Here is a 27,918-nt window from a genome sequence, read left to right on the forward strand (position 1 = left end):
TGGAAACCAACCGTTTAAGGTTTTTTTTTTGGCGAATGTGAGGAACGTGTGTAGGGAAGAAATAAGCATTTGCATGAAAAATAACGCCCTTGTATGCTGAATTTATAGACTCCTCTGTTCCATCTTTTCCCAGTGTGTTTGAACATCTTAGGTATTAGTTGTTTTGAGTGAAGTGAGCAGACCTTTCTGGCAGGATAATCAAAGATGGAGAGAAGTAGGAAAGTGGCAGCAGCACATTATGTCATGTACAGAGCAATCAACAGCACAACCAAAGCCTTTTTTCCATTGGGCCAGTCAGAGCGTAAATGTATGCTGAGATTCAATTTTTTGAACTTTTGGGTGCAGAATGCTTTCCGCATCTCTTTCCTCAGTGTGGTCACAGAAAAAAAACTCATCTCCAGTCAGCCTTGTGGTATCACTTAAAATGTGCCTGATGTTCTTGTTTAATGATGCACAAAATCAATTGTGGTGATTAGTATTCTCGCTTCTCACTGGCGGTCTCCCTCTCCTTCTTTTTCCCTCTGTTTCAATCGCTCTCTCTGTTTCCATCTCTTGACGTCAAAGGCAAAAACTGTATGGCCATACAGCAGCAGCAGCAGCAGCATCTTCCCTCTGTTCATCATCTGTGAAATCATAGCATAGCCCTGTGGTTTCTCTATCTATTTATGTCTGTTTCGAGGTCCTCTGTGTCAGAAGTTTCCATGTTTAATGCTTTAAGCTTTAAGAAAAAAGCAGAGCCAGAGGATGAGTACACAGATCTATACTAGGAGAGTGCAGAGTGCAAAGAGCCTGGAGTTGCTGTCAATCAGAGCAGAATTTATCAGCACATCAAAGAGGGATGGAGACGGGTAGGCTTTCATCTTAACCACATGTTGTCATTCTACATTATAGCTGATAGAGTGTGCTTAGGTAGATGGGCAAACAAGGTAAGGCAAGATGAAAGTGGCTACAGATGAGGAAGAGACAGGATTTATGGATTTGTCCTCAGTTTCACTGTGGGCCGACTAAAGGACAGCCAAGGATGAGGCCTCGGTTAATACGAATCATGTTGTCAGTGTGTGCTGTGTGTCCGCTGTGTGGCTAAACAGAGCCCTTTAACACATAGTGGTCCCTGCAGTCAACATCTATTCAGAACCATTTCTTGTATATGTGTGGGTATTGATGTTAATGTTGCACATCAGCCACCACAGAGCGTTATGCCATACAATGCCACCCACTTACTAGCCATCGTAAGCGCAACATTAAGCTCCCAAAATCAATATGGCTGACAGAATGCCACACATGGCAAGCATCTTGTCCAACCCAGACTCCGAAGTCACTGAAACCCAGCACTAGGTCAGTGAGTTCCAGCGTCAGATGGCGATGAAAAAGCTGTCCTTTCCCGTCAGCATGATGCGCTGCTGGTCGCTGTTATTGTTGTATTGATGTTATTGTAACGGCGCCTGGCTTTGTCAAGGGGAAACATGGCAGGACAACAGGAAAAGTTAAGGTGCCGGAAGTCTAAGTAGAGTGGGCGGGAGGGGTGTTGGATGGGTCCAACAATCATCGACTTTCACCCAGGAGGTCGGTGTTCTCCTCCTGTATGATTGTAAAGCCAGACCCTGTTCTTTTTACTAAACACAATCACGTGCTTTTGTTGCCTAAACCCAATGATGTGCTCGTGTTGGCTAAATGTAACCATGCACGCTTGTTGTTGAAGGCAAAAAATGTCAGTTCACTGTGTTGTACTGACGTCAATATGTGACGAGGTCGGAGAGAGAATGCGTCGGCTTGTCAGTGCCCAATCTGTTCCGGCTGCCTTATCGGCACTGTGCATGTGCAACTCTCAACAGAGATGAGATGGAAGCAAGATGGCTCACCTGTTACTTGTTCCCATCACCTGCTCCAGAAAAAATGATGTGTCAATACAGTATGTCGCTGATATAGGGCCTGTCCCAATACCCACACTTCCCCTAGAAATACCCACTTGCACTCGGTTGTATGCCTTCACATTTAGGCTAGTGGTGTCCCAAAACAGTATTGAGAAAGTGGAAGTGGTTTCCAACACTTAAAACCCGCCCTAGATTCCAAGGGAGCCCAGACCCACACTTTCAACAAAGTGGAAGATGAAGTCAGCAACTTCGGCAAGTTTTGGAAAACGATTTGTTACCGTACGATCGGAATGTAGGCAATACAAACAATGGATGGTTGGACTAGCGTAAACTCATCAGGAACTTGGTTGAACACAGTGTCAAAATATTTAAACAAATCGACTTACCTGAACAAAATCGAAAAGAACTAGAAGACGTCGTAGGCGCCTCCTGTTTTCAGCATTTCTTCTCTGTTGATTCATCAGACGGAGAAGCATAAACATAGCACACGCCACTACACAAGCGCTGGAGCTGGCATCTTCAAACCTGAATGACTACCAGTATCTTGCGTCGCTACTATGGGTGACGTATGCCTGCATGTCGGCCACGCCAATTTGCATGAAGTGGTGTCTCATTTCTTAGGGAAAGATCTCTACCCTAATATTTCTCACTTCCTTCATCAAGGGTTATCTCGCAAACATAGGCACTCAATACCAAGTGGAAGATTTAAGGGGTAGAAATGGGATTGGGCCTAAGACTTTAAGACTGAGGTATATGATATTAGTATAAACAGAAAACAAGAAACAGGAAGTATATTGTTGCCATGGATACAGTGAGGCAGCAACATGAGACACATTTTATATTTGTTTACATTTTTTAAAATTAAGTTTGTGTTTTCAATTTTCCAAAATACCACTTCTGTTATGTACAAGCTCATATTCATTACGTTAAATCCAATACCGTCATCGCCCAAGTGTATTTGCTTTAAGTTTATCGAGTGCAAAACACAAACAAGTCAGCAACTTTCTGGTCACACAAACCCTCTCTCTCATTCCTGTTGCGTGTTGCACCAGTACCGATCTTGCAGCCAGGACAGATCAGAAGTGATCAAGAATATCCTGCCAGTCCTGCAATAGTAGCACACCCTCAAAGGCAAATAACATCAGGTAACGTCAAGTAACAACTACAGAGTAATACAGTTGTTAAATTTGTCAAGTACATCAGGCATCGGAGAGGACTCAAAAGCAAGGAGCTGAATGAGGTGGGGAGTCAGGAAGAAGTGCTCCCGATTACTGTTCCATCAGTGTGCAAGTGAATGGGTACTGAGTAGCAGGTGGCACCTTGTGTGGTAGCCTTGGCCACCAGTGTGTGAATGTGTGTGTGAATAGGTGAATGTGACTTGTAGTGTAAAAAGCGCTTTGAGTGGTCAGAGGACTAGAAAAGCACTATACAAGTGCAGTCCATTTTATTCATGGGTTTGGTTGATACAAATTTCTTAAGTTGAAAACCCAAATGCATGCTCTCCACCCGAGTGGGCATAAAAAAAATGTGTGTTTAAAAAAAAGAAAAGCAAGAAAGAAAAACAAAATTAAAGAGGAATGAAACACTTAGGAAAAAAATCTTGACTGAGGTGGTCATAATTCATGCATGAAGGGGGAATTATTAAAGTGTAAATTGTGTCTTGTGCTTTGATTTTCTCCCCTTTTCTTTTTCATTGCTGTTCTCTGTGTTACATCACTTTGCTCTGGGATTGATTGTTGACTAATTAGACTGAGGTAGTTTTTTTTCACTCTCTCCAGCTGCAACGTTCTTTGAAGCGTGCTTGAAGCTGTGATGCACTTCAAGCAAAAAATGACTAGCGGCATCTTTGTCCAAAAAAAACAAAACAATAAAAACTATTATATATATTTATATTTATTTTTAAACAAGCAGGCCTACACCTAAAAAAAAAAAGTAGGACGGCTGGATGGCTCTCAGGTTTGAGTGAGTGATTCTATGAGGAGCTGAAACAACTCTGAGAGCCTCTGATGAATGAAAACACAGACAAAAGACAGCAACCTCTTATCATTATTCTTGTATTATTATTTGTCTGAATTACCAGTAATGAGAATTAATTGCTTCTTCGATGGTTCCTGTTTGTACATTCTTATTTATTTATATATTTTGCACCATAATGAACGGCCATGGTTAACCATTTTGTTGCTCCTATCTCATCTGTTACTCTGATGAATAGAAAGGAAAGCTGTGTTTTTCATTTTTTAATTACAACGGTCACTGCTGTAGGATTGACATGGTTAACTGATTAATTGATTGACAGACGAGAATTCAGTTATTTTATTCATCTGAAAAATATTTCAGACAAAAAAGCTCTATTTCCTTTTTCTCAAATGTGAGGACTTGCTGATTTTTTGTCTTACGTGACAGTAAACTGAATATCTTTTGCTTCTGGAGTGCTGGTTAGACAATAATAACAATATAATAATAATATAATAATAAACTTTATTTACATAGCACCTTTAATACAAGAAATGCAACACAAAGTGCTTTCCAATCTGGGTAGTATAAACACTGAGTGCTTCACATGAAAATAGACATAATGGTCATAAAACAGAACTGATTCATAAAATCACAGAGTTGTGAAACTTTAAATGATAAAATCAAGAAAGATTTTAAAAGAGCTGCAGCAGCGTGAAGCGTAAACAGAAAGTAAGAGGGTGAAAAGAGAGCGTCAGACCTGTATCAGGAAGTCAAAGCTTGTTAAAGTTTAAAGTGAACAGATACGTTTTTAGCTTTCTTTTGAAAATATTTAGCGAGCTAGCTTCTCTGATATCTATAGGTAGTGTGTTACAAAGCTTTGGGCCGTCACTGACAAAGGCTGCATCCCTGATCTTCTTCTGGCTGTTGCTGTGAACCTCCAATAAACCAGCAGCAGAGCAGTAGCTCGGTCCCAGCCCATGTAGGGCTTTGTATACAAGGAGGAGGATGTTAAAATCAATTCTAACTGTAACAGGAAGCCAGTGCAGAGCAGCTCAGGCTGGCCTGAGTTTTCAATGAGCTGAAGTTTCTCAGTGGTGTTTTATTGGAGGCCAGTAAAAAGTGTGTTACAGGAGTCGAGTCGGCTTGAAACAAAGGCATGAATCTATTTCTCTGCATCTCTTTCATTAAGAAATGGTTGTTAGGGTTGGGTACCGTTCATAATTGAACCGATATGGTACCAGTACCGTTATCTGGAATTCGGTACCGGGACCAAACGGTACCTTATTTCAGTACTTTTTAATCCTATGGGCCCTAGGCCTTTTTGGGGTATTTTTACTGCCTTTACTTTTAAGCTCATATCACAGTCATTATAAAGGCTACATACACATGCTATATCTTGTTTTTGTTTTTTTTTTTCAGGACAATCTGGGCTAACCAGATTTGCCATCATTCCATATCCTTCTATGTGCCTGTATTTTATATTAATTTTTATATCAATGAAAAAACAAATCTGTGTTACTAAATTCTTACATTTTTACATGTATCTCACCATAGCAAGTTGGACTCTCTGGAATCTGGCAATATAAGGATCATGATGGTGGGACATTCTGTCACTTCACAGCTGTCCAAAACATGTGGTTTGTGCCAGGCGGACATGATTGACAGTATTTTTTCATTATTGCAAGAAATTCCATTGACTCATTCACAAGTCAACAATGTGTTTTATCTGAAAGAAACATGCAATATTTACATCTAAGATCATAGAAAAATAGTCAACCAAGTGCAATGATGTCCTCCAAGATAATATTTGTTTTTCAGTTTCAGTTATATATTGGGGGGACATTTTGGGCATTGGTGGGGGGGCACGTGTCCCCCTCAATGTATATGGTGACTACGGCCCTGTCAGCATGCATAATTAGGCTGCAGTTGTCTGGGTGCGCAAAGGTGAAGTGGCTGGTCTTGTCATACAAAGTTTGATGGAGTGTCAACTGGACAATATGGAGATGTGGATAGACAGGGAGAAACACACGCAAGCCTAAGACGTGGTAAGATACGATATTCTTCACTATATGAAGTGACTGATAACAAGATCTGTATAATGGATTGTAAAGAAATTCGTCAGGTTTTCGTTTTGTAGACAATTGATCTGGATTTATAGCGTGATGGGATGACAGCACAATGATGCTGTCATCATTGAAGTGTGTGGTATCATTGGAAAGGTCTAGTCCTGCGCTTTCATGTGATATGCGTGGCATTTCTGTGCGAGCCTGCGTTCACGAGTAATCCATCCAAGAGTAATGTGTGTGCAGAGCTGTATGAAAGCTCTGTTGTACATCATTTTATTGTAACTTTATCCATTTTTTTCGCTGTGAAAACATTGGATTACCGACAAATGCTTGGTCTTGTCGGAAAGCTACAGTTGTGCCGTTTCACGCGATATGCATGGCTTTTCGCCATGACGCACGGTCACGGAGAAAATCCACAGAGAAGAACGGGTGTGAATTTGGACGCACTATGCGTCGTTCGAGCCCATAGTCTAAATTTCTCAGTTTCAGCATTTTATTGAGAACATTTAGGAACAGTGCTGCACCTTAACTTTTGTCTGCACATTGTTTTTGTCACAATTGTTGCTGAGTCTGAGGTGCGAGTCATGCGCTCTCGCTCCGCCTCCACCTCAGGTACCGAAATTTGGCACCGATTCATTTTAAGTGAATTGGTACTCGGTAGTACGGACGTGAATCGGTACCAAGTACAAAAAGTACCGAGTACCTTAGCTATGCTTCTGAGGTGGAATAATTGTGCTTTTGTCACCTTGTTAATGTGGGACTGGAGGCTTAGATGTGAATCTTGCTTCACACCAAGACTTGTAACCACAGATTTAATCCAGGGAGTTTAATTCCCCAGATTATTAAGAAGCATTTCTCTTTTTGTTTTTGGGCCGACAAGCAGGATTTCAGTTTTGTCTTCATTTAACTTTAAGAAGTTATTGCTCATGACAGAAAAAGCAACTTGATGACATTGCCATGGGCTTGAGAAAAGAGTGACGAGCATTCTTCATTATCTTATGGACCAAATGATTCATCCAAAGATATATAAAAATGATATAAATTGTTGCCCTGGATTGGGTCAAACCTTAATGGAAAAGAAGCAGTTAATTTAACTTGGGTTTTATTTTTTTGTTGCTCTCACCATAAGTTCTATCTACTATCTAAGTTAAGGCGAGTTCACATTACACAACTGGCCAACCAGTCTTGAGTTGCGGAGACTATCATAATCTTTTGAGTGTTCATACCTGGCGACGTGTGTTTCTGTCATTGGGAGTCTCACCAACTGTGTTACGACCTGTGTGTGCACACCACAAGGTTTCTCCACCGAGCCCTTGCTGACAGAGCCCCAGATAACGCGGTGATGTCACCAAACTCCATTTTATCACGCGTGAATAAAACAGGATATTATGAAGTTCCCCAGCGCTGAACGTTACTTGTCAGCATGGATGTTCGACAGCTCCTGATCCTGTGGACGCCACCATTATTGTTGCTTGCCAGCTTGTCCTCCTTACATTTCTTGAGTCCTCCTGCATGCTGACGTGGGACGTATCCTGCCTCTCATTGGCTGATGCTCTTTGTCAGTCGTGTCAGACTTTTCCAGTTTTCTAGCATGCCAGATATCAAGTCCCAGTCACAGATGAGGGGGCGACTTGCTCGTAGGCTTGTTCACACATGAGGACTCATCGTGGCAGACTATCTGCCGACTCACCTCCGACCCAAGGTGGCTCTCAAGATCGTCTGTGATGTCTAAAGTGGGGTGAAAACCGTGTAATGTGAACTAGGCTTTAGATAACGTTGTTGGAACATCTGATCTGATCAGAGCTCTAAATATGGGATTAACAATGGGGACATCATCTTCCTGCATAGAGCAGATCAGAATAGAAGCAGAAATGTCTGATTGTCAGGTCAGCAGCAGATGACGGGAGAATAGTAACTATGAAATATCCTCGACTAGCTGTGTCATCTGACCTCAATCCACTGAGCAAACGAACAAACAAAATATATAAAAAGCTAGCAGTAAAGATGGCTGTTGCACAGGCCTGGCACAGCATCACAGAAAAGATGGCAGCTACGATAGGGTCTTCTGATGTGTGCGGGTCATAGACCTCAAACAGTCAATCACTGCAAAGGATTTTGACAGCAAATATTGATATATGATGAAGTCTGGTTTGTCCATTTATGTTTGTCCCACTAAAACTGAGAGATCAAATAAAAAAAAAGGGCTCCAAATCCTACGTGGTTCCTCTAATGCCAGGGTGTAAAGGTCACTGTTATATGCCATTTGATGCTTCAGTCAACATTACTGCTGTTGATTATTGTTATTAGCATATGTGTACTTCCTGTATGTCTAAAAATATGCCACATAACTTCTAAATATTGTATTTTTCTCTCCTTCAGCACTGAAAGACGCTCGCTTTCAGCTGGTGAACTTCTCAGACAACGAGCTGCGGGTGTCGCTGTCTAATGTCTCACTGTCAGACGAGGGTCGATATGTTTGCCAGCTCTACACGGACCCCCCGCAGGAAGCCTACGCCGACATCACCGTGCTAAGTACAACAGCAAAACACATGCACACATTCACGCAGACACACACATAGAGAGAAATGCATAAACACTGGATGCTAATAGTAGCAGGGAGGTAAAGCCTCTTAATCAACATTTAGACAGTGGAAGACAGCAGACACTGACATGCTGAGCAACATAGTGGCAGCTCACTGTGAAACCTCCGAGAGACTCTGACAGCCGCTACAGTCAAGTCTGAAATGGATAAACCATGCTTCGTATGTGCTTATTAAGTCTTGTCTTAATGTTGTAGTGTGTAAATGAGCTAATATACAGCAGCCAGGTTGCAAGAATGTGAGGCCAGTTATCATATTTCTGTGCTGAAATACAGGCTGCTGAAAAGACACACACACCTGTGTAATGAATTGTATTTGTGTGCACAGTTCCACTGTAATATGGTGTGCATTGTTTAAGTAATGCCCATGCAAGATTTAGCTTTATGCCTGTGGTTTCAGTAGTGAGCATTAGGGCTGGGGGATACTGCACAGCATGCTGAAATCCATATCAAGATATTACTATATTTCTTCCAATATCGATATGGCTTAAATGTGTGTGAAATCACATAAAACAGATTGGTGTTCAATGCAATCGGGGAAATGAGTTTCCACAAAATGAACACACCATCATGATACGCTCACTGAAAGAGGATATACAATAATAGCCGTGGTATGTGAGTATGCATGACATTAATGGTGTGTGTAGGAGAGAGTTAAAGTTACATGACCCCTCTAAGAAACAGCTAATCGGCTTACATTGTTTAAAAATGAACAGAGTAAAACTCAGCTCAGAGTTTGCCATAAAATGATGAAAGCTTTTTTGTTTTGTTTTTCCTGCCGACATTCTGATTGATGATGAGGTCAGCTGTCACCAACTTTTCATTGCAGAGGAGCTCGTTAAAGAGCAGCATCATCCTGTTCCGGCTTGAAAGTGTCCTCTTCACATATTCATGAAAAGCATTCAAACCAAAACCTGAGGAGGAAATTACAAAATACAGTAATTGTGTGCTTCATGCTCTCTTCAATAACACTATCAGTTAGAAAGAAGTGCCTCAAGAGGTGATATGACTAGTGAGTGTATGGGAAGATCCAAAAGTAACATCAGCTGATAACCAATCAGTGGATTTTTTTATTCTATCTGCCAGAGTCTAGACATATTGCTTTATTTTACATATTACTGTAAGAGTTTTGAAAGCCAATTGGAGATGAACAGTTTTATAGTGTTTTGGTGATCATATCAAATAAATGTGACTCATTCTTCTCAAGAGATTTCTAACACAGTATTGGATTTGGACTTCGACCCATGAGCCAGAATAAATGCTGGCATTGTACATTTCTTCAAAGCAAAAAATGTTGCAACTATTTGTCCTTTTGTGTTCTGACAATGCTATGGTTAACATGGTTATGGTTAGAAAAAGATCATGTTTTGGTTTAAAATACCTGGTTGTCGTCGCCACAGCCACTGCTGGAAACGTGCTGACGTCACCTTAAAAATACCCATATACTGGCCAAACAAGCATCTCTAGAAATGTGGCATTATTGCCTTAAAAAAGATGTGGTTGTTGTTGCCACAGCCACCACTGGAGATGTACCAACATCACCTAAAAAAAATACCTGGTTGTTGTTGCCATAATCATCACTGGAAATGTGCCGACATTCTCTTAAATATACCAGATTGCTGTCACCACAACCACAGTTGGAAATGTTCCAGACCTTAAAAAATACTTAGTTGTGGTCCAAACAAGCACAGCTAGAAATGTGTCACTGTCACCTTAAAAAAGATCAGGTTGTTGTTGCCAGAGCCATTGCTAGAAATGTGCTGATGTTGCCTTGAAAAATCCACAGTCACCACAACCAGCACTGGAACTGTGCCGACATTGTCTTAAATATACCACCTTGTCACCACAACCACTGGTAGAAATGTTCCAGATCTTAAAAAATACCTGGTTATTGGGGTCCATGTCACTGGTTCGACAGCCCATTGGTCCGACATCCCATTAGTCTGATGGTCCGCGGTGCTGAACGGCTCCCGGCGGGCGTATTTCTACCTTGATGGTGCGCCGCGACCGGCTCTGGGTCAGCAGGGAAAGGCTTAAGGCGGAGCAGGCTCACAGCTTATGTGTTTGTCACTTTCTTTTTCATTTTAACCCACACCATGATCTTTTCCTGACCCTAACCAAGTGGTTTTTGTGCCTAAACCTAACCAGACCTTAACGACAGGGCATCATGATGATTTCGGAACGGACTTCGGAACAATGGGTTTAATATAGTCGCAACAATGGGATGTCGGACCAATGGGCAGTTCCCGATTATTGTCGCCACTTTCACTCCTGGAAATGTGTCGATGTCAACGTAAAAATACCCAGTTGTGGTCCAAACAAGCACCACTAGAAATGTGTCATTGTCACCTTTAAAAAGATCAGGTTGTTATTGCCAGAGCCATTGCTAATAATGTGCTGATGTTGCCTTGAAAAATACACAGTTGTTGTCACCACAACCACTGCTGGAAATGTGCTGACATTGTCTTAAACTTACCAAATTGTTGTCGCTACAACCACTGCTAGAAATGTGTCAGACCTTAAAAAATATCAGGTTCTTGTCGCCACAGCCATCGCTGGAAATGTGCTGACATTGCCTAAAAAATGCCAGGTTGCTGTTGCCACAACTACCGCTAGAAATGTGCCAGTGTCACCTTAAAAAAATACCCAGTTGTTGTCGCTGCCAGAATTGCCCTAAGAATACTCAATTGTTGTTGCCGCTGGAAATGTGCTGACTTTGCCAAAAAAATACCAGGTCGCTGGCACCACAACCGCTGCTGGAAATGCGCCAGCCATCTTATAAAATACCGGATTGTTGTCGCCACAACCACTGCCAGAAATGTAGTGATATCGCCTGAAAAAAAACAACAAAAAAACAGGTCACTGTCACCACAATCACTGCTTGAAATGCCCCACAATGTATCTTTAAAAAGCATGGCTGGTCTCAAACAGTGGTCTGCTGCTTGGCGGCTGTCTCACCTAGGTGTCACACCATCCACCATCCCCTCCTCCTAATAAAAAACTCAGCTCATATGCATGTAATCTGAACTAAGTCATGTTCATACATATGATAGATATGGAACGCAAAAACAAAACTTATATGTAATTTGCAGAAGCTAATAGTGCTGACATTTTCTTCTTGTGACTGGGCTGTGGACTTTGTAGCTTGCAACAATAGCAGTAGTTATACTACATTTGTGTATATATATATATATATATATATATATATATATATATTCATCTTTTCAAATATGGCTCAACAATATTAATAATATGATATTAATTTGAGTTTGTCCGTTAAACCATCTTTTTTTTTTTTGATTGTTCATTATATGTTCCTGTACATCTGTATGGGCTTTACATAATGTTTGCTAAGCATGTTTGTGTTTGGATGTTTTTATATTGGTTATTCATAGTCACAAATACTAATATTTTAATAGTAATTATTTATAAGTAAAGGCAATAAATAAGTAATATGGACAAGGACATTTTGGATTTAGTGTCTTGGATTATAGATGTTCTGCATCTTTCTAATTGTCATCTAACCTACTTTAAAAATGTCAAACTTTAAATAAAAAAAAAAAAACCTCTACAGTATTTTAGTTCTGATATTTTCTTGTCATGTAGTGCTCAGAGTGTAGAAGTATTATATTTCCCCCAGTGTTTACAGAGTTCTGTTTGTCTGTCCTGTCGTAGTTCCTCCAGGTAACCCCATCATCGAGGCTCGGGATGAGGTCCTGAGCGAGGGCAACGAGACTGAGATGACCTGCACTGCCATGAGCAGTAAGCCTGCCGCCACCATCAGATGGATGAAGGGAGATAAAGAGCTTCCAGGTAGACACACACAATCACAATCATCAGTTGAGATATTTCCTCTCTTAACACAATAGGGCACCTATGTAACGCCAGGGCCACACCGCCTGTGGAAGCGCCGCGAATAGCCTCGAAGCGCCGAGAAGAGAAGGCAGTTTCCTTTCGGCACCCATGTTCACCGACTGTGTCGTCCACACTGGCCGCGCCGCGCCGGGAAGCTCCGCGGCAGGCTCACGATTTGCAGCGCTCAGTTCGGCGTCTGTTCTATTTTCTGCGCAAGCCGCGAGGGAATGTGTCAAGCTAGGCAGGAAATCAAACAAAGTAACAACAACAGAATCCGGTCAATTTTCAGAATCAAACGAATTTCAAAATAAAATACCACGTTTGACAAATGCGATGTGTACATATATGTATATATATATATATATACATATATATATGTGTATATATATATATATATATATGTATGTGTGTGTTTATATACATATTGTCAGTGTTATCTAAACAGAGCGCGAGAGAGATGAAGACACACACACACACGAGACAGAGAGACACAGAGTGGGCCGGCTATAGGGGGTGGGGGTGGGGGCACACACACGCAAACAGATAGAGAGAGGGGCAGAGACGTCAGAACCAGCGGAGTTGTTGAAGATGGACGATGTGAAGTTGATTGTGGAAGTGGAGAAGTACAGAGAGTTGTATGACCCCCAGCACCCATTCTACAAGGACAACAGTAAAAAAGATCAATGTTGGGATGCTGGAAACAGGAAGAGAAAACACCAGATTTAGTAAAATCAAGAGTAGATTTACAAACTGGTATTTCAACTGCCTATATACAGACCAAACTACACAACGCTGGTAACATACACTCCTTGTCTGTGTGTGAGTGTGTGTGTGTCTGTGTAGCCTCTGTGTGTGTATGTAACCTACCAGCCTACTGTGGACATTCATTCACGGGTTATAGTCATTACTAAGAAGTGCACATACATGTACAGTTGTTAGGAAAACATGGTGTTATAATTTTATGAGGTTATTTACTTACCCATGATGGAAAAACAGCCCCAAATGTGACCGAGAAAACAGCTGGGAGCAGAAGCGCTTGTCGACCAGCGTGGAGAAATGCGCGTCTGATGTGAACGGAAATGCTCCGGTGCACGCGAGAATTTCGGTGCGCTGCGCTTCGCAGCACTTCCGCAGGCGGTGTGGCCCTAGCGTAATGCAGAAGATCAGGGTTAAAGTTCCTTTCAAAATTATTCACTCATCTGTCTTTTTTTTTTTTATTGGTTATCCGTACAAAGAAATCTCCTTGTGACACAAACACATTGTGCTCTATGAACCAGAGAAAAAGGGCCATGATGTGTCACCTGTAAGAAGGAAGAAAACTCCTCCTGCATTCACTGTTCCTCTCGCTTTGAAAGAAAAAAAAACATGGAGCCACATACATTCCACATAAAAGCAAAAAGAAGAACCATGGATCCTCTGATTGTTGATCCAGTCCATATACTTGTGCCACTTGCATGCAAATTTCTCTAGAAGCCACAATGAATCAAAATGTTATTCACGAGGAAATCACGTTTAGTGATAAGAAAATTAATCAGCTGCTTATTTACAGCCAGTATTTGACTATCACTATCCTCATTCATAATTTTAAGAGGCTACAAATTTTGTTCAGCCACAAAATCAGTCTGAAAAGCTGCAGATCAGAACATAAGTGCACACAATTATTGCATAGAGATGATACACCGTCTTATGTCGTTGCATTGGTGTGAACCGGCCGGTTTTAAGGGCGCTGTTGAACAGCGCGTTGCAAGTAGTTGTCTGTTTCAACACGCCTCATCGTGAATCCTTGGTCTGAACTGGGCTTTAGAGATTTAAATAGAGGGGCTTGTGACTGTTCTGTTCATTTGCGGGGTCACACTTTTTGAATGGTGCTGGTTGATGAGACAAACCATTTGTCTTATTAGTAGTGATTATGTATTTTTACAATGTTGCACACTTAAGATAACAAAGAAGACATTATCTGAACATGACTTAAACCAACATGGATTTCTAATCTCAGGACTATGACTACATTTAAAGATACCCGGCAGTATTAACACTCGAGGCCAGGTGGACTGCACAGTTTGCTAATTGAATAATGACTGAACCAATAAGACAAAACGTCTTGAGGGGCCGCATGTCACAGCAGCCGTGAGCAACACAACCTCAGAGAGCCGCACCGTTCAAGGAAGAAGAAATTATTATATATAGTCGATGGCAAACAGTGTGTTGTTACACACCAGCAAAGCACAGGCCACAGTGGTGGGCATCAGGGGACAGCGGAGCTTGATGCCCTTCCTGAGCATTTGCTTTTATAGTGCAGTCTGCCTTATCAGTGGTGTTGCTCCACAGAGGGAAGAACCTGGAAATGGATAAAGCTGCTATAGGTGAAAGCAATTTTGGTATGCACCAAATGACACGCTTCATTGGCTGCTTGTCATTTCAGATATGGTTTGTTGAACAAACTAACAGAAAAGTATTGTTTCAGGCCTAAAAGGTCATCATGAATAGTTGTATAGACTCTGTTTGCCATGGTACAAAAATACTTCTGTGAGAAAGATCCTTTATTTCACTACTATTTCACCACTGTGACACCGGTGTTGCAATTGCCATTGTTTCCAAAATGCATCTGTACACAAGTTTCTGTAGGTGTGCACATTCTGTTTTCAAGTGTTGCTAAATCCCAACTTTTGCATGCACGTATGCATCTTTTAAGCCCTTATGCCATGTATTTAAATGAACCATTTTCAGGGCGGCTTCCTTTCTTCCCTTGCTGGCTTTCCCTATTTAGTGCTTGCATCAATGCTGTTGCTTTTTAAATGAAGCTCTGCTGAGACTTTGAATAGTTTCCATTAAAGCAATGTGGATGTGCAGTGGTGGCCAGAGCCTGTTGGCACCATGACAACTTTCATGCCTTCATCAAAGGTAGCTGAGCTTTAGAAGTCTGAGCAGAGCTCAGGGGTGAACAGGCCTCCTGCCAGGCAGCTCCACCTCAGAGCCCATACGGCAAGCTTTGTAAAGACTTTGAAACAAAGGTCCTAATCAGAAGTTGTGTAGAAGGCCCTGAGCAGCTTCACCTCTACACTGCAGCACATTAAACCCTTAGTGGTCAGCTCATATCTGAGAATGGTCCAGTGTGTCAAGGTCAGAGTTTGTCTCAAAACTACTGTAGCTGTTAATATCACAAAAAAATTACTGTTGACATCCTGTCAAAATGTCTTGTTTCTGCTGACCAATGTGAACAAGCAAGTGCTTGCACCACTTAGACTCTAAGTATCGAAAATGCTCCTGTGGTCACTGATTTCATTGGCGCTCCTAAATGTTGCAGACAGATGACACCTAACTACTGTGTCTAAACAGGCAATTACAAAGTGAACTAGAAAAGTGCACTTAGAGTGCAGAGCAACCAAGCGGTCACCTGGACTGATCACGGCTGCTCTGGACAATTCTTGTAATTCCAGCAGACACACTGCAGCATGTTTCAGAGGCGCCCCAGAAAGTAATAAAAATACATGCCTTATCTAAGTTTTCCTGCTAAAAGGCACTGGCAGTGAAATGTGGATACAATATAATTATGAGGATGAATGTATTTTTAATGACTAAAACATAGCCACAAATCTTTGACCCATATCATTCATAACTGGATATTTAACACTATCAATTTGGTCAGTAGGCTACAGCACAACAAAGTATGAAATAATAAATGTGATTGAAGCAGACAAAAAAAGAAACAACTTAACTATGTAGCCTTAAAGGCTTGAAGCGCAAATATCAAGGAAAGATAATAATGATAAATGAAAAATGAGTGAGGAGATGGCAGTCAATGATGCTATGATATAGTCAATTAAACAGATTTTTTAACAATTATGAATCACTGCAACCACAAGGGGTCCTTGAGTATAGAGTCATATATATGCACACAAAATATTAGGCTGATTGGACCAGTAGTTTGCCAGATAGCTTACACCTGGCGGAGATAATGAGGATATTTATTCATCTGTTCATTCATTTTGTGTAACTGCTTATCCTGTTGGGGGTCGCGGTGGGGCTAGAGGCAGGGTACACCCTGGACAGGTCACCAGACTATCACAGGGCTGACACATAGAGACAGACAATCATTCACGCTCATATTCACAATTTAGAGTCACCAATTAACCTGCATGTCTTTGGACTGTGGGAGGAAGCCGGAGCACCCAAAGAAAACCCGCGCTGACACGAGAAGAACATGTAAACTCCACACAGAAGGGTTCCCCTACCCTGGATTCAAACTAACAACCCTCTTGCTGTGAGATGACAATGCTAACCACTGCACCATCACCAGATAATGAATCTGAATTTTGCAAATGCTCTAGTGTCCGGCTGCAGAAAAAAGCGAATAACTTATAATGATCAATACCACTACAATTGCAACTTACACAGCATCTCCTTTAAATAGAATCTTGCCACAGTGTCTCCATTAAAAAAACTCTCCATCCAGCATTATTTTTTATTTCTCATACTGCTGTGACTTTATTTGCTTTTAGTGATATTTCCCTACTTTAGTGAGTATTCACTTGTTTTCATAAAAAAAAACAAAACACTTTTATTTTTTCATTAAATGGCAGAAAATGATTTGTATAACGTTAACTGCCCCCTTGACCCCCACGCCCATGCTGTTTTCTCACACTTGTCGGGAATGGATTGCCATTTACAGAACACACTCGGCACTCTTTGAAGTTTTAAAATTGATAGATGCAATTTTTTGCCACATCACAATACTCAGTGGTACTTAAAGGCTCACTGGTCACAAGACTGCATTTGGAGCATGCCATTTGCTTTTATCCATTTTCGCCACAGGTGAAAAGGTGCTACTGGCTGAAACGGATAAAACAATGGTGGACCCATTTACAAAATCCAGCTTTTCTCATTTTACATAAATACGGTCTTTGCGAGTACAACTTCACTGACACTACTGCTGCTTTAATGCTAGCTCTTAAACAAACTGTGTCAAATAACTCCACAGTTTGTTTAGTCGACACTGCAGCAATGTTGTGAAAAAGAAACCTGGTAGTGCTCTGCTGATGCTGAAAAATGTGAAAAACGAAGAGTGCAGGGAAATGAAAGATGGAAAGAGAAAGAATGGCTGAGGGTGCCAGAGTTCTGACACTAGGGCAAAATTACTTAAATTACCATCGGCTGTGGCTTCTTGCCTGGAAGACTTATTTCTAATTAAACGTCCCCAGAATTTAACTTAATTACCTGGAGGGATAATCAGGCTCTCTTAAATATCATTTAAAGGTTGCAATTGTCATGCTTGCCAATGTAAATCCAACCATCTCTCCTAATGTGCACAGACCCATTATCTCACTATTATCTCCTTATCTTGTCTTTTCCCACTATCCTGTTTTTTAGTGATTTATCAGCGTATGCCTCGGCACTGATGGCTCCAGTTCTTATGCTTGGACTGCAGTGAAAGTCATGAAAAGAGGGAGCTGTAGCAGTGCAGGATCTTGCTGTGCAGGTCATTCTTTTCTGCTCTTTTAAGACGACAGAAAAGAAGACGGGTATAAAAAAAGAAAAGCCAGTAGGTAGGGCACTTCATTGACTGACAGGGACCAGAACAGCCATTAGCCTCAAGTCTTATGAGACAACCACAGGGTGATTTCAATTACCCTGCTCTTCCCCAGCAGGAAGACTCCACAAGTGGATAAAAGAATATTTTGGGCAAGAAAAGCGATTGAAGTGTCGAGACATACATTTTATTTAACTCGACGCCACCCCCTTACTGCTTTGCCAGAAAGTGGTTAAACGATGATAGTTAAAGACACGTAGAGGAGGCGCAGAGGAAAGAGGACCAGCTGAGTTTGTATGTTGGGATCTACAAAACACTTTAAGTACCACTTGACCTTTCACTGCCTCAGTGACATTCATCTCCAAAGTTGGTCTCGCAGAATGTTCTAAGTGCTTAACACGGCATGATGTTTTCAAATAGAGAGCTTTCACTAATTCATCAATGCTCACTTCACTTTTTAAGGGCTTTCTAGTTCTGTTTTAGTAAAGTCACATAATTATCACCTGCTTGGTAGGTTTATAGAATGAGAGTGATTTAAAACTAAAACAAGGACACAGAAATGATAAGTAAGCAGTGTATTCAGTGAATAAGTCCAATGTTATTTCCCTTTTTCATATTCATATTTCATTATTACTCTTCAAATACCACGGCTTTGTCAGTGATTTTGGCGTCAGACACCGATGCAAACGGTACCTTTCACAGTGGTATGATAGTTTTTAACATCAGTGTAATATAAGGAGCTGGAAAGTCCCGATAGGGCAGCTGGGAGGGGAAGTAATAATAATAATAACCTTATTTATGTAGCACCTTTCAAAAACGAGTTACAAGGTGCTGTACAACAGAGATAAAACATATCACATACAGTACAATTGCCAGCATAAAAAAACACCAAGAGAAATAAAATTGGCCTTAAAAATTAACTTAAAAACACCCATCCCCAACAAAGTAAACATACAGTACAGCAATAATAAAACAGGATTAAGAGAAGGCCAATCGATAAAAGTGAGTCTTTAGAAGAGATTTAAAAGAATCCACTGAGCTTGCCTGCCAGAGATCGCTGGGCAGGGAGTTCCACAGCTGTGGAGCACGGACAGCGAAGGCCCGGTCACCTTTTGTGATAAGACGGGACCTTGGGACCATAAGCAAAGCTGAGCCAGCGGATCTCAGGCAGCATTCAGGTTTGTAGGGTAAAAGCAAGTCACGGATATAGGCAGGAGCCTGACCGTTTAAGGCTTTAAAAACAAGTAGTAAAATCTTAAAATCAATTCTAAAACTCACAGGCAGCCAGTGGAGAGCAACAAGGGTTGGAGAGATGTGGTCACTTCTCTTTGTACCTGTTAAAAGCCTGGCAGCAGCATTCTGAATAAGTTGCAGTCGACGGATTTTTCCCTTGCTAATCCCAGAGTACAGAGCATTACAGTAATCAAGTCTTGAGGAGATAAAAGCATGGACAACCTTCTCCAAGTCAGTGGAAGAGAGGAACAGTCGGATTCTTGCTAATTGTCTCAGCTGCCAAAAACATGATTGTACTACCTTCGTTATCTGTGAATCAAAAGATAGTTCTGAGTCAAGGATGACACCAAGATTTCGAGCCTCTTTCTGGATGCTAAAAGTAGAGGGGAGACTTTCAGGATTGCAGGTGCTGGAGCTAGATGGGGTGAAGATGATAACCTCTGTTTTTGACTCGTTTAGTTGGAGAAAGTTGTTAGACATCCATGTTTTATATCTGTCAGGCATGAGAGAGCATGGGAAACATCTCAAGAGCCAGGTTTCAGTGGTAAATATAACTATGTGTCATCCGCGTATAGATGAAAATTTATGTTGTGCCTTTGAATAATAATAAGTAGATGGGTCCAACAAACCCCGGACTTTCACCCTGGAGGCTGCTGTTTGTTTCCCACGTGAATGTTAAGCCAAACCAAGATGTTTTTCTTCTAAATCTAAGCAAGTGCATGAACATCAGTGAACATACGTGCATTGATTGTTGACGATCTGGCAAGTTCTGCCTTGCATGCATTGTCAGTTTTCAAAATACACTTGGTACACACATGGTTACATCTAGCCAACACACGTATGTGAACAGGGTTTTGCTTTACAATCTTATGAGAGGCACACACCGGCCTCCCAGGTGAAAATCAGTGGTTGTTGCATACATCCACCACCCCTCCCGCCAGCCCTACTCGGACTTCCCCCACCTTAACTTGTACTGTTGTCCCGCTGCGCTACCCCCTGATGCTACCGGCCGCCATTAAACAATAATGGCAACTGGCTGCATGTCACGCTAACATGAAAGGATGGCTTTTTTGTCGGCCTCTGGCGCTGGAAGTTACTGACCAAACACTGGATTTTGACAACTTCTAAGTAACACTGGGTTGCCGCAGATGGTCCCATTTCCAGAGTTGGGAAGTTGTTCTTCCAACTTCAGTGTTTCCATGAGCTTTTAAGTCGTAATGTGGAAGCAACATTGATGCTACAAAGAAGATGTGCTGGATTTTATTGCACAGAGCATTTAAACAACATGTTGATAAAAGTTTGAAGCTTAATGTTACAGTGATTTTGTCCCAGACTTTTTGCTGCACCAGTAAAATCCCCTAAAATTAAAATATTTCTTTTCCTCACTAATAATAAAATAACATTTGTAACTAATCTAGGTCACTCGTAGAACAGTTAGAGGCTAATACCATATTACTAATTACATGTCAGCAAAAAATTGGTGTGCAGTATGTGAAATAATACAAAGATTATTACCATCATCAGAACATTAACTTTCATTCACCATGTTTCTGCATATATGATGTCAACTCGGCAACTCGTGTACTAAAGTTTTTGCCGTCTTTCTGAATTGTTGCTCCGACATCAGGGGGCATTCATGTGAATTTTATCAGTCGGGATTCATGTTTTAGGATATTTAGAGTTAGTTTGTCATCTAGTCCTGAACCAGTCACGATGTCCCCAAGGTTCCATCACCCCCTTTTTTATGAGCATGCACAGATGTACTGCTCTGTTGCTTTTTGGTGACCAGGCCTGTGACGGAAACTGCAGGGCAACCTAAAGACAAGGATCAAGATGATGAGCTGGACATGAGCGCTAAAGGGCAGCGTCACACCGGCCCTATTGAGTGGCGTCATGCGATTGGAGCTGTATTATCTGGTGCCTCTCGCAAACACTGGATGAGCCATACACACACACAAAGTAGATCAGGTACATTAGCTGGGATGTGCCAACCCAGGGAGGCAATGTGATTAAATTGCTTTGTGGAGTGTTGCTGCATGTCTACTCTGGGCATGTCCTAATGCAGCAACGTGAATCAACCAAGTACGATAAACACACGTATGTTTCCCTCAAGAGCTTCATTGTCTCTACTTGAACAGATTAATATTTAATGCAGCACGTTTGGAGTTCTGTCAGATGTCCATCTTATGAGACTACTGTGTCTCCTCTGCCTTCCTCAAGGAATGGGCACCGGCCACATCTTGTGCTATACAGTGCACAGCAGGATTGATTTGTTTTATCTTTACCTAGCACACATGGATTGTGAGCAAGCAGCTGCTCTGTGGTCATGTGAAGATCCCGGCAAGGAGAAAACAAGAAAACCAAATTTGCCTCACAAACTGTAGTTCCTATGTTTGTCCCTTCCATAGTTTCACAACAGACCTGAGCAGTAGCATTTGTTCTTATCACTGGGTGATAGGCTTCCCTTGCAAAGGAGCTGCAATGGTGATGGTAATGGTGAATGGTTGAAGAAAGAGGAGGGGCAGGAATTAAGATTTGGGTCCATTGATCATCTAAATCACATAACCATTTATGGTAATGTTACATTATTTTTATGTCTTCCTTAATTACTTGCCTTTGTACAGGTTTCAGACCCACAGACACTCAGCTCCTGCAGAAAAGTAATATAATTTTACAATGAACTCTTAAGCTTTAAAGAAAGAGATCCATAGACACAGGATTTGAATAAAGACGTCTCTTCTCCACTGTTTCATGCATCTCAAAAGACATTTTGATTTGAGCAGACCCCTTCAGGTCCCCGCTTCAGGTGCTTTCATGAATCTGAAGCCTCTAGTGGTATTTATTCATGACAACCTGTTCCTTTACACCAGGCACATCACACAGGTTTGCTTTCCCAGCATCCAAAGAGACAGCTGTCACCACGGTGACGGTATCACCACAGCGACTGAGCCACAGTGCAGGAGTGGGTAGAATGTGCTCTTAGTACATATTTTACAGCTAAGATATAAACTGATGGATGCAACTGCTCACATTAATAAGACAGATTTTCTCCTGTAGCAGCATTTCTCTTGGCAGGCTCTTTCACTTTTTTTTCTTCCAGTATTTGTTTTATTGATGGGACACAAACACACTTGTGCAACAGACTGTTAGGAAGTAGGACAAAGGGGTAAAAATAATCAATCTCTCTTTGCGACTCCACTGTGCGGCTCTGTCTGCAGCTATCTTTCTTATTTTGTATGACTGTGATGAGGTATCCTCTTCATTGCTTTTGAGAACATATTGTCTGTGTGATATTACAGAGAAGACACTAATCAGAGGAGGGTTACTTTGCCGGCTTCAGATCTGGCAGTGCTGCGTGAAAGGGGGCCACACAATAAATCTGGCTTCATAAAGCCTAATGAGTGATTCACAGTCGCACAGTAGCCCCTGACAGCAGGCAATTGTTAGCTGATTCACCTTCTCGGACCATGCTCAAGGACAGCCTCCTCACTTCCACTCTACATATTTTGTAAGGTCAGTGGAAGAAAGACATTCTACTTGCAGCCAAACAATGGCTGTCTTTGTCAGGCTTCAACATTTTTACAGCATTTTTTTCCCCCGGCAGCCTTGTGTCCAAAGGTTTCTGCTTTGTTATCGTGTCAAGTAAAACTTAGTGGACTGACCCTTCAACAAAACAAGTTGTTCGCAAAGTACACCCAGAGGAGCCAAAGATGCATGAAATAGAGTTTCAGAACAAGTTAGGAAGAAACCAAAATATGAACATTTGGTTATGTTTTCAAAGATATTTTAGAATAAAAGCATGCATACTTTATTCATATTTTCTTTGTATTGCCAGCCTTAAACCTCTGGAGCTCAGTTTTCATTATATGACTTTAGTGTGGAGAAGACACTGAAAATCAATTGAGCCCTGAAGGAGGAAGCCAACCAACCAGCAAACTATGAGGAGCCATTCAAGTGATTAAGACGACAAGCGGTGCTGTGTTTAGTGTTTGTGTTTAAATTAGACATTATAGATCAAAATACTGCAGGAGAGAGCTGCAAGAAAATGAAAAGAATGATGGTGCAGTGGTGAGCACTACTGATTCACAGGAGGGTCCTGGGTTCAAATCCTCTGCTGCATGGGAACGTTTGTGCAGGTTTTCTCCACGTGCTGTGCTTCCCTCCCACAGTCCAAACACATGCTGGTTAGGTTAATTGAAGACTCTTAATTGCCTTTACAGTAGGTGTGAATGGTTGTCTGTTTGTATGTGTCAATCCTGTGATAGACGGTTATCCTGTCCAGGGTGCACCCCACCTGTCACGCAGTGTGAGCTGGGATATGCGCCAAACCCCTGCAGCCTTGCAATGGATAAGTGGCCATGGATGGATTGAGATAACTGTGATGTTTCTGGAACAGCCTAGAGCTTTAGATGGGCCCAAAAAAATCAAGTTTGACCCGACATGAACCACCAGTTTCTGTCCAAGCCCAGTCTAAGCTCAAACCACGGGAGCAGTTTTAGGGTTCTTGCCTGATTAAAAACCTACATTTCCACAATAAAAAAATATATGTATTTGCAAGCCTAAAGTCAACTAAAATCTTTTTTCATTTGTGGCATTTGTGACACAGTCTGTGCTCTTGAAAAGTCACTCCAAGCACTTGAGCACACTCATTAACCATTCCGTTATTCAGAGCACCAGCATCAGAGGCTCAGGACACTCTATGGTCTAAGGAGACAGAGCAGAGCACCAAGTGCAGTGAAACTGAAACTTAAGTGTCTGTTAATTCATACAGAAATTAGAAAATTGGTGCAAACCCAACCAATTCAAGCCAGGGGAATGTTCTGAAAACAGTCAGGCCAGGCCTCAGCAGATCATGTCAAGACCATTTTGATTCAAGGTCAAAGCTCTAGATCAGCCTCCATGTTTTTGAATCCTCAGTTATACCTCAAATTAGGTCAAGGAGTACTTGAGGTAAAGGAGAACATGCTCAATGTTGGAGACAGTGACAGACAGATCTTCCTGTCCATACTGTGCATTAATTTTATCCGTATTTGAGCACATTTCCTGAAAGCTTACAGATACAGACAAAATGGAGCTGTACCACCAGAGATCATGGGGCAGTGTAGCATAGTTTAAGTAACATATAACCGTGGAGATGACAATCAAATTTAAATAATGGCGGAACAGAATGAATCAGTAACATATAATAATATATAGCAAAAATCAGTTAAAAGAATTATAAGTGCTAATATCGTAGGCAACTGGATGCAAGCAAGTCCAGTTGCCTACGATATTAGCACTTACGATTATCATGGCCTGGATGACTGTGAATCTTCACCGACCAGTTAAAAGAATCCTTCATCCAGATATGGGGATGTATTTATATAATGGCCGTACAGACCACAGCCGTCTTCAGCGCTGCCTCTGTTTAAAAGTACAAAAAAGTACAACATTACGACCTCCTCAAGCGTTTGTTGTTGTGTGAACCTTTTGACTTTGCCCTCTAGTGCCATCTATTGACTGTATCTATGCCATCATAAAGAATGCATGGAAGTTTGAGGACAGTGATGTTACCGTTTGAAACGTACTATCTATTTTTGTATGTAAAGGGAGCATAAATGAGCCTCAAGCTAAAAAATAGACAAGATATCCCTCTGCAAAGTCACGTTGTCCAGCTCCTCGTGGAGGATCATCCTGCTTTCCAGGCATGGTGAGACACAGCTCCTCTCAGTGTGACGAAGTAATTGTATTTACAACCAAGGGCCTGTCACACCTGCACTTAAAACAGTAAAAGTTCAGACTAAAATTGATTCATTTCGATGGAATCACTTGCAAAGGTGAAGTAAATGCTTAATGAGTTCAGCTTTGGGGAACTATAACCAGACGTACTGCGAAGGACACTTGGAAAGAAGTCGTGCATTTGCCATCCTGTTCTTTTGGTCACTGCGCAGCAAAGATTATGACTGTAGGTGAAGGTCTGGACCCAAATCGACTGATAAATTGTCACCGACAGGCTGAGTTCCTGAGTTCCTTTTGCTCTCTACCTGACCGGGTCCTGCCAGACCGCAAGAGAGAAGTGAAGTTTATGGACTTTCTATGTGAGGTTCATTCATATTTCAACTGAAATCCAAGAAAGCACCTGTATTGCTGTGTTTAAGTCTGCTTGTGTTTCCTACCTCCCACAGGCAAGCCCAAAGTCGAGCTGACCTACGACAAGATGTACACAGTAACCAGCCGACTAACGTTCACTGTCAGTAAGGAGGATGATGGTGTAGCAGTGGCTTGCATCGTAGACCACCCTGCAGTCAAGGACTACCAAGCACAGAAATACCTGGAGGTGCAGTGTAAGTACTTCTGCTCAGTAATAAATTAGAAATCAGCATGGATATTTTAACTGCATTATGCAAGTTTTTTTTTTAAGTGTCTCATCAGCTTAACTCAGAAATTGGACTGCAATAGAGAAGAGTGTTCCATCCCCACTAATTAAATGGCATAAATTTGCTAGTTTTTTTAACTAACTAAAACTTTGGTGTATGACATGTATGGCAGTGTCATTGAAGGGGAAATCATCTCTGTGCACAGGTTATGATGAATAAAAGGGGAAAATTGGACTGCAATAGAGTAGACTGTTCCATCTCCGCTAATTAAATGACATCAATTTCCCACATTTTCCACCCACTTAAACTTTGGTGCATGGCATTCTCAGTAGAAGGAAATGCTCTCAGTGCATGATGAATAAAAAGTGCAAATAAAAACTGCACATTCACAAACACCTTCCAAAGAAATATGGTATCACATTACCTTTCTGTCAATAAGAACATTTTCTGTCTTTTTAAACATTTGTTATTATTATTATAAAGCATCAGAAACTGACTGGGTTGCTGTTGAAGTTGTCTTCATATTACAAGATAAATTTTATGCATCAGCACTGGTGATAGCTGTGGCAAGATGCATTATGTATTTGGGTTGTCCGTGCAAGGTGTTAGGCTCGTTACTCTAAAAATGTCATATATTACTCATTCCTCGTTACTCTTTTCATTACTGCCAACAGTAATTCGTTACACTACTCAGTTTTGAGTTTTTGCACTCAATACAATTGGTAGTTGCGAATCTCTCCAAAATTCAGATGTGTGCATGTCAGGGTAATCACTGTTAAGTGTAGCTAAGGCTAGATTGCTCCTATTTACCTGGAGGTCTTAAGCTACCTGTGACAGGTATTTTCCCAAGGCTCTGCCTGAAAGGTGGAGAGACACTCACGGAGCACTCATTTCGTTCACCTCATATCCAGCCACAACCGTCATCATTTCTTTGTAGCTGCAGCTGTCCAAGATTAAAGTCCTATTTTGGTTGTTTAGCCAGTGCAGGGCTACAGCCGACCTCCACAAAGGGCTCAAATTTGATGGGGTGTATTTCCTGGAGCTTCATGTTGTTGTGCTGTTGGTCGTAGGAGTCGATGTGTTTCCGACCAGAGGTTTGAGGATGTGTGTTTTTTGCAGTGGAAAGAGTTTTTGTCCGACTACCTGCAACAGTAGTGTTCTTGTCATCTTTCCTCCAGCCAAAACCAAAGTAATGAGAATATTTTCAGCCGCTAACGTAAGCGTTTCACCTAGCTAGCTGCTTTCTTACACGTTACTAGTAACGCGTTTCTGCCTGCACTGTCGGTATGTATGTCCAATTATGGTAAACACAGTATCTCAAGAATTCAATGACGGAATTTCTTCAAATTTGGCACAAACATTCAATTTGAGTATTAAGGATGAACTTTGAGTAGTAAGGATGAACTGATCAGAATTTGGTGGTCAAAAGTCAAATGTCATGGTCACTGTGACCATGTCCATTGCATTCTAATGAACAGAGGATCTCAAAAACACCTTGAGGAAATTTCCTCAAATTTGGCTTGAACCTCCATTTGGACTTAAGGATGAGATGATTAGAAGTTGATGGTCAAAGGTCACTGGGCCCTCACAAAACATGTTTTTGGCCATATCTCCAGAATTCATTAGCTAATTTTAACAAAATTTCACACAAATATCTAAGAGGATAAAATGATGAAGTGATGACATTTTTATCCAAAATGTCAAAGGTCAGCTTCACTGTGACATCATAATGTTCTGCAAAAACACTTTCCTGGCCTTTATTTAATGCCATGTCTCAGGAACAGAGAGGGAGACATTTGGTCAGATGTTGAATTGGTGACTAATCTTTGGTCTCCATCTGGAAGTGTGCTGATTGTATAGATCTTATGTGCTGCTGGGGGAAGATGTGTGTGAAGCATCCATGTTTTCATATTTTGACAGGTTCTCGGACGCATACAAGTGTGAGGCGGTAATTCCAGTTTTTTACTATCCTCAAATGCATTAAAGTAGTATATTACAGTCTGAGTTTACAGTTTAAGTCATTATGTTCACACAAGGAGCCAAGAAGCGTGGAAGCACACTGCAGGCACATGTCTGATAGTGTGCTGCTAATCTGAGCTAAACTGTGAGACACTGGTTTGTTCCTGCTTTTTAACTAGTTTATTGTTTCGACATCCAAAATGTTTTGGAGTACAACTCAGCATTACTGTGCGCTGACAGGGTGCAGAGAACTCTGAGTGGGGTCAAGACTAAAACTATGCACACACAACGGCAGAAATTTCAATTTTTGTGAAATTGGGTGCTTGTGAACTCTCCCAGAATAGCCAGAAGTAGGTGTAGATGTGAATCAAGTGAAAATTATCAGTTTATGTGTGAGAATGATGAATGCATGTTTTTCTGTATACACTTTACTTGTACATCAGGCAGTAAAATAAACCCAGTGAAATTCCTGACAAACAAAGAAGAAACAACACTC

At 41.3% G+C, this 27,918-nt stretch overlaps 1 protein-coding gene across 5 annotated transcripts in view; it reads left to right on the plus strand.

Annotated features, from left to right (window-relative positions):
• The window catches only part of cadm1a (cell adhesion molecule 1a), a 591,315-nt gene that overhangs the window by 461,300 nt on the left and 102,097 nt on the right, over positions 1–27,918 (plus strand). For all 5 annotated transcript variants that reach the window (XM_049593071.1, XM_049593070.1, XM_049593073.1 and 2 more), the window contains 3 exons: positions 8,273–8,425; positions 12,168–12,305; positions 25,272–25,430. In XM_049593071.1, the coding sequence (XP_049449028.1) occupies positions 8,273–8,425; positions 12,168–12,305; positions 25,272–25,430 (450 nt within the window). The remainder of the gene's footprint in view (positions 1–8,272; positions 8,426–12,167; positions 12,306–25,271; positions 25,431–27,918) is intronic.

The sequence above is a fragment of the Epinephelus fuscoguttatus genome, linkage group LG12 (genome assembly GCF_011397635.1).
Source record: "Epinephelus fuscoguttatus linkage group LG12, E.fuscoguttatus.final_Chr_v1".
Classification (NCBI taxonomy): Eukaryota; Metazoa; Chordata; class Actinopteri; order Perciformes; family Serranidae; genus Epinephelus; species Epinephelus fuscoguttatus.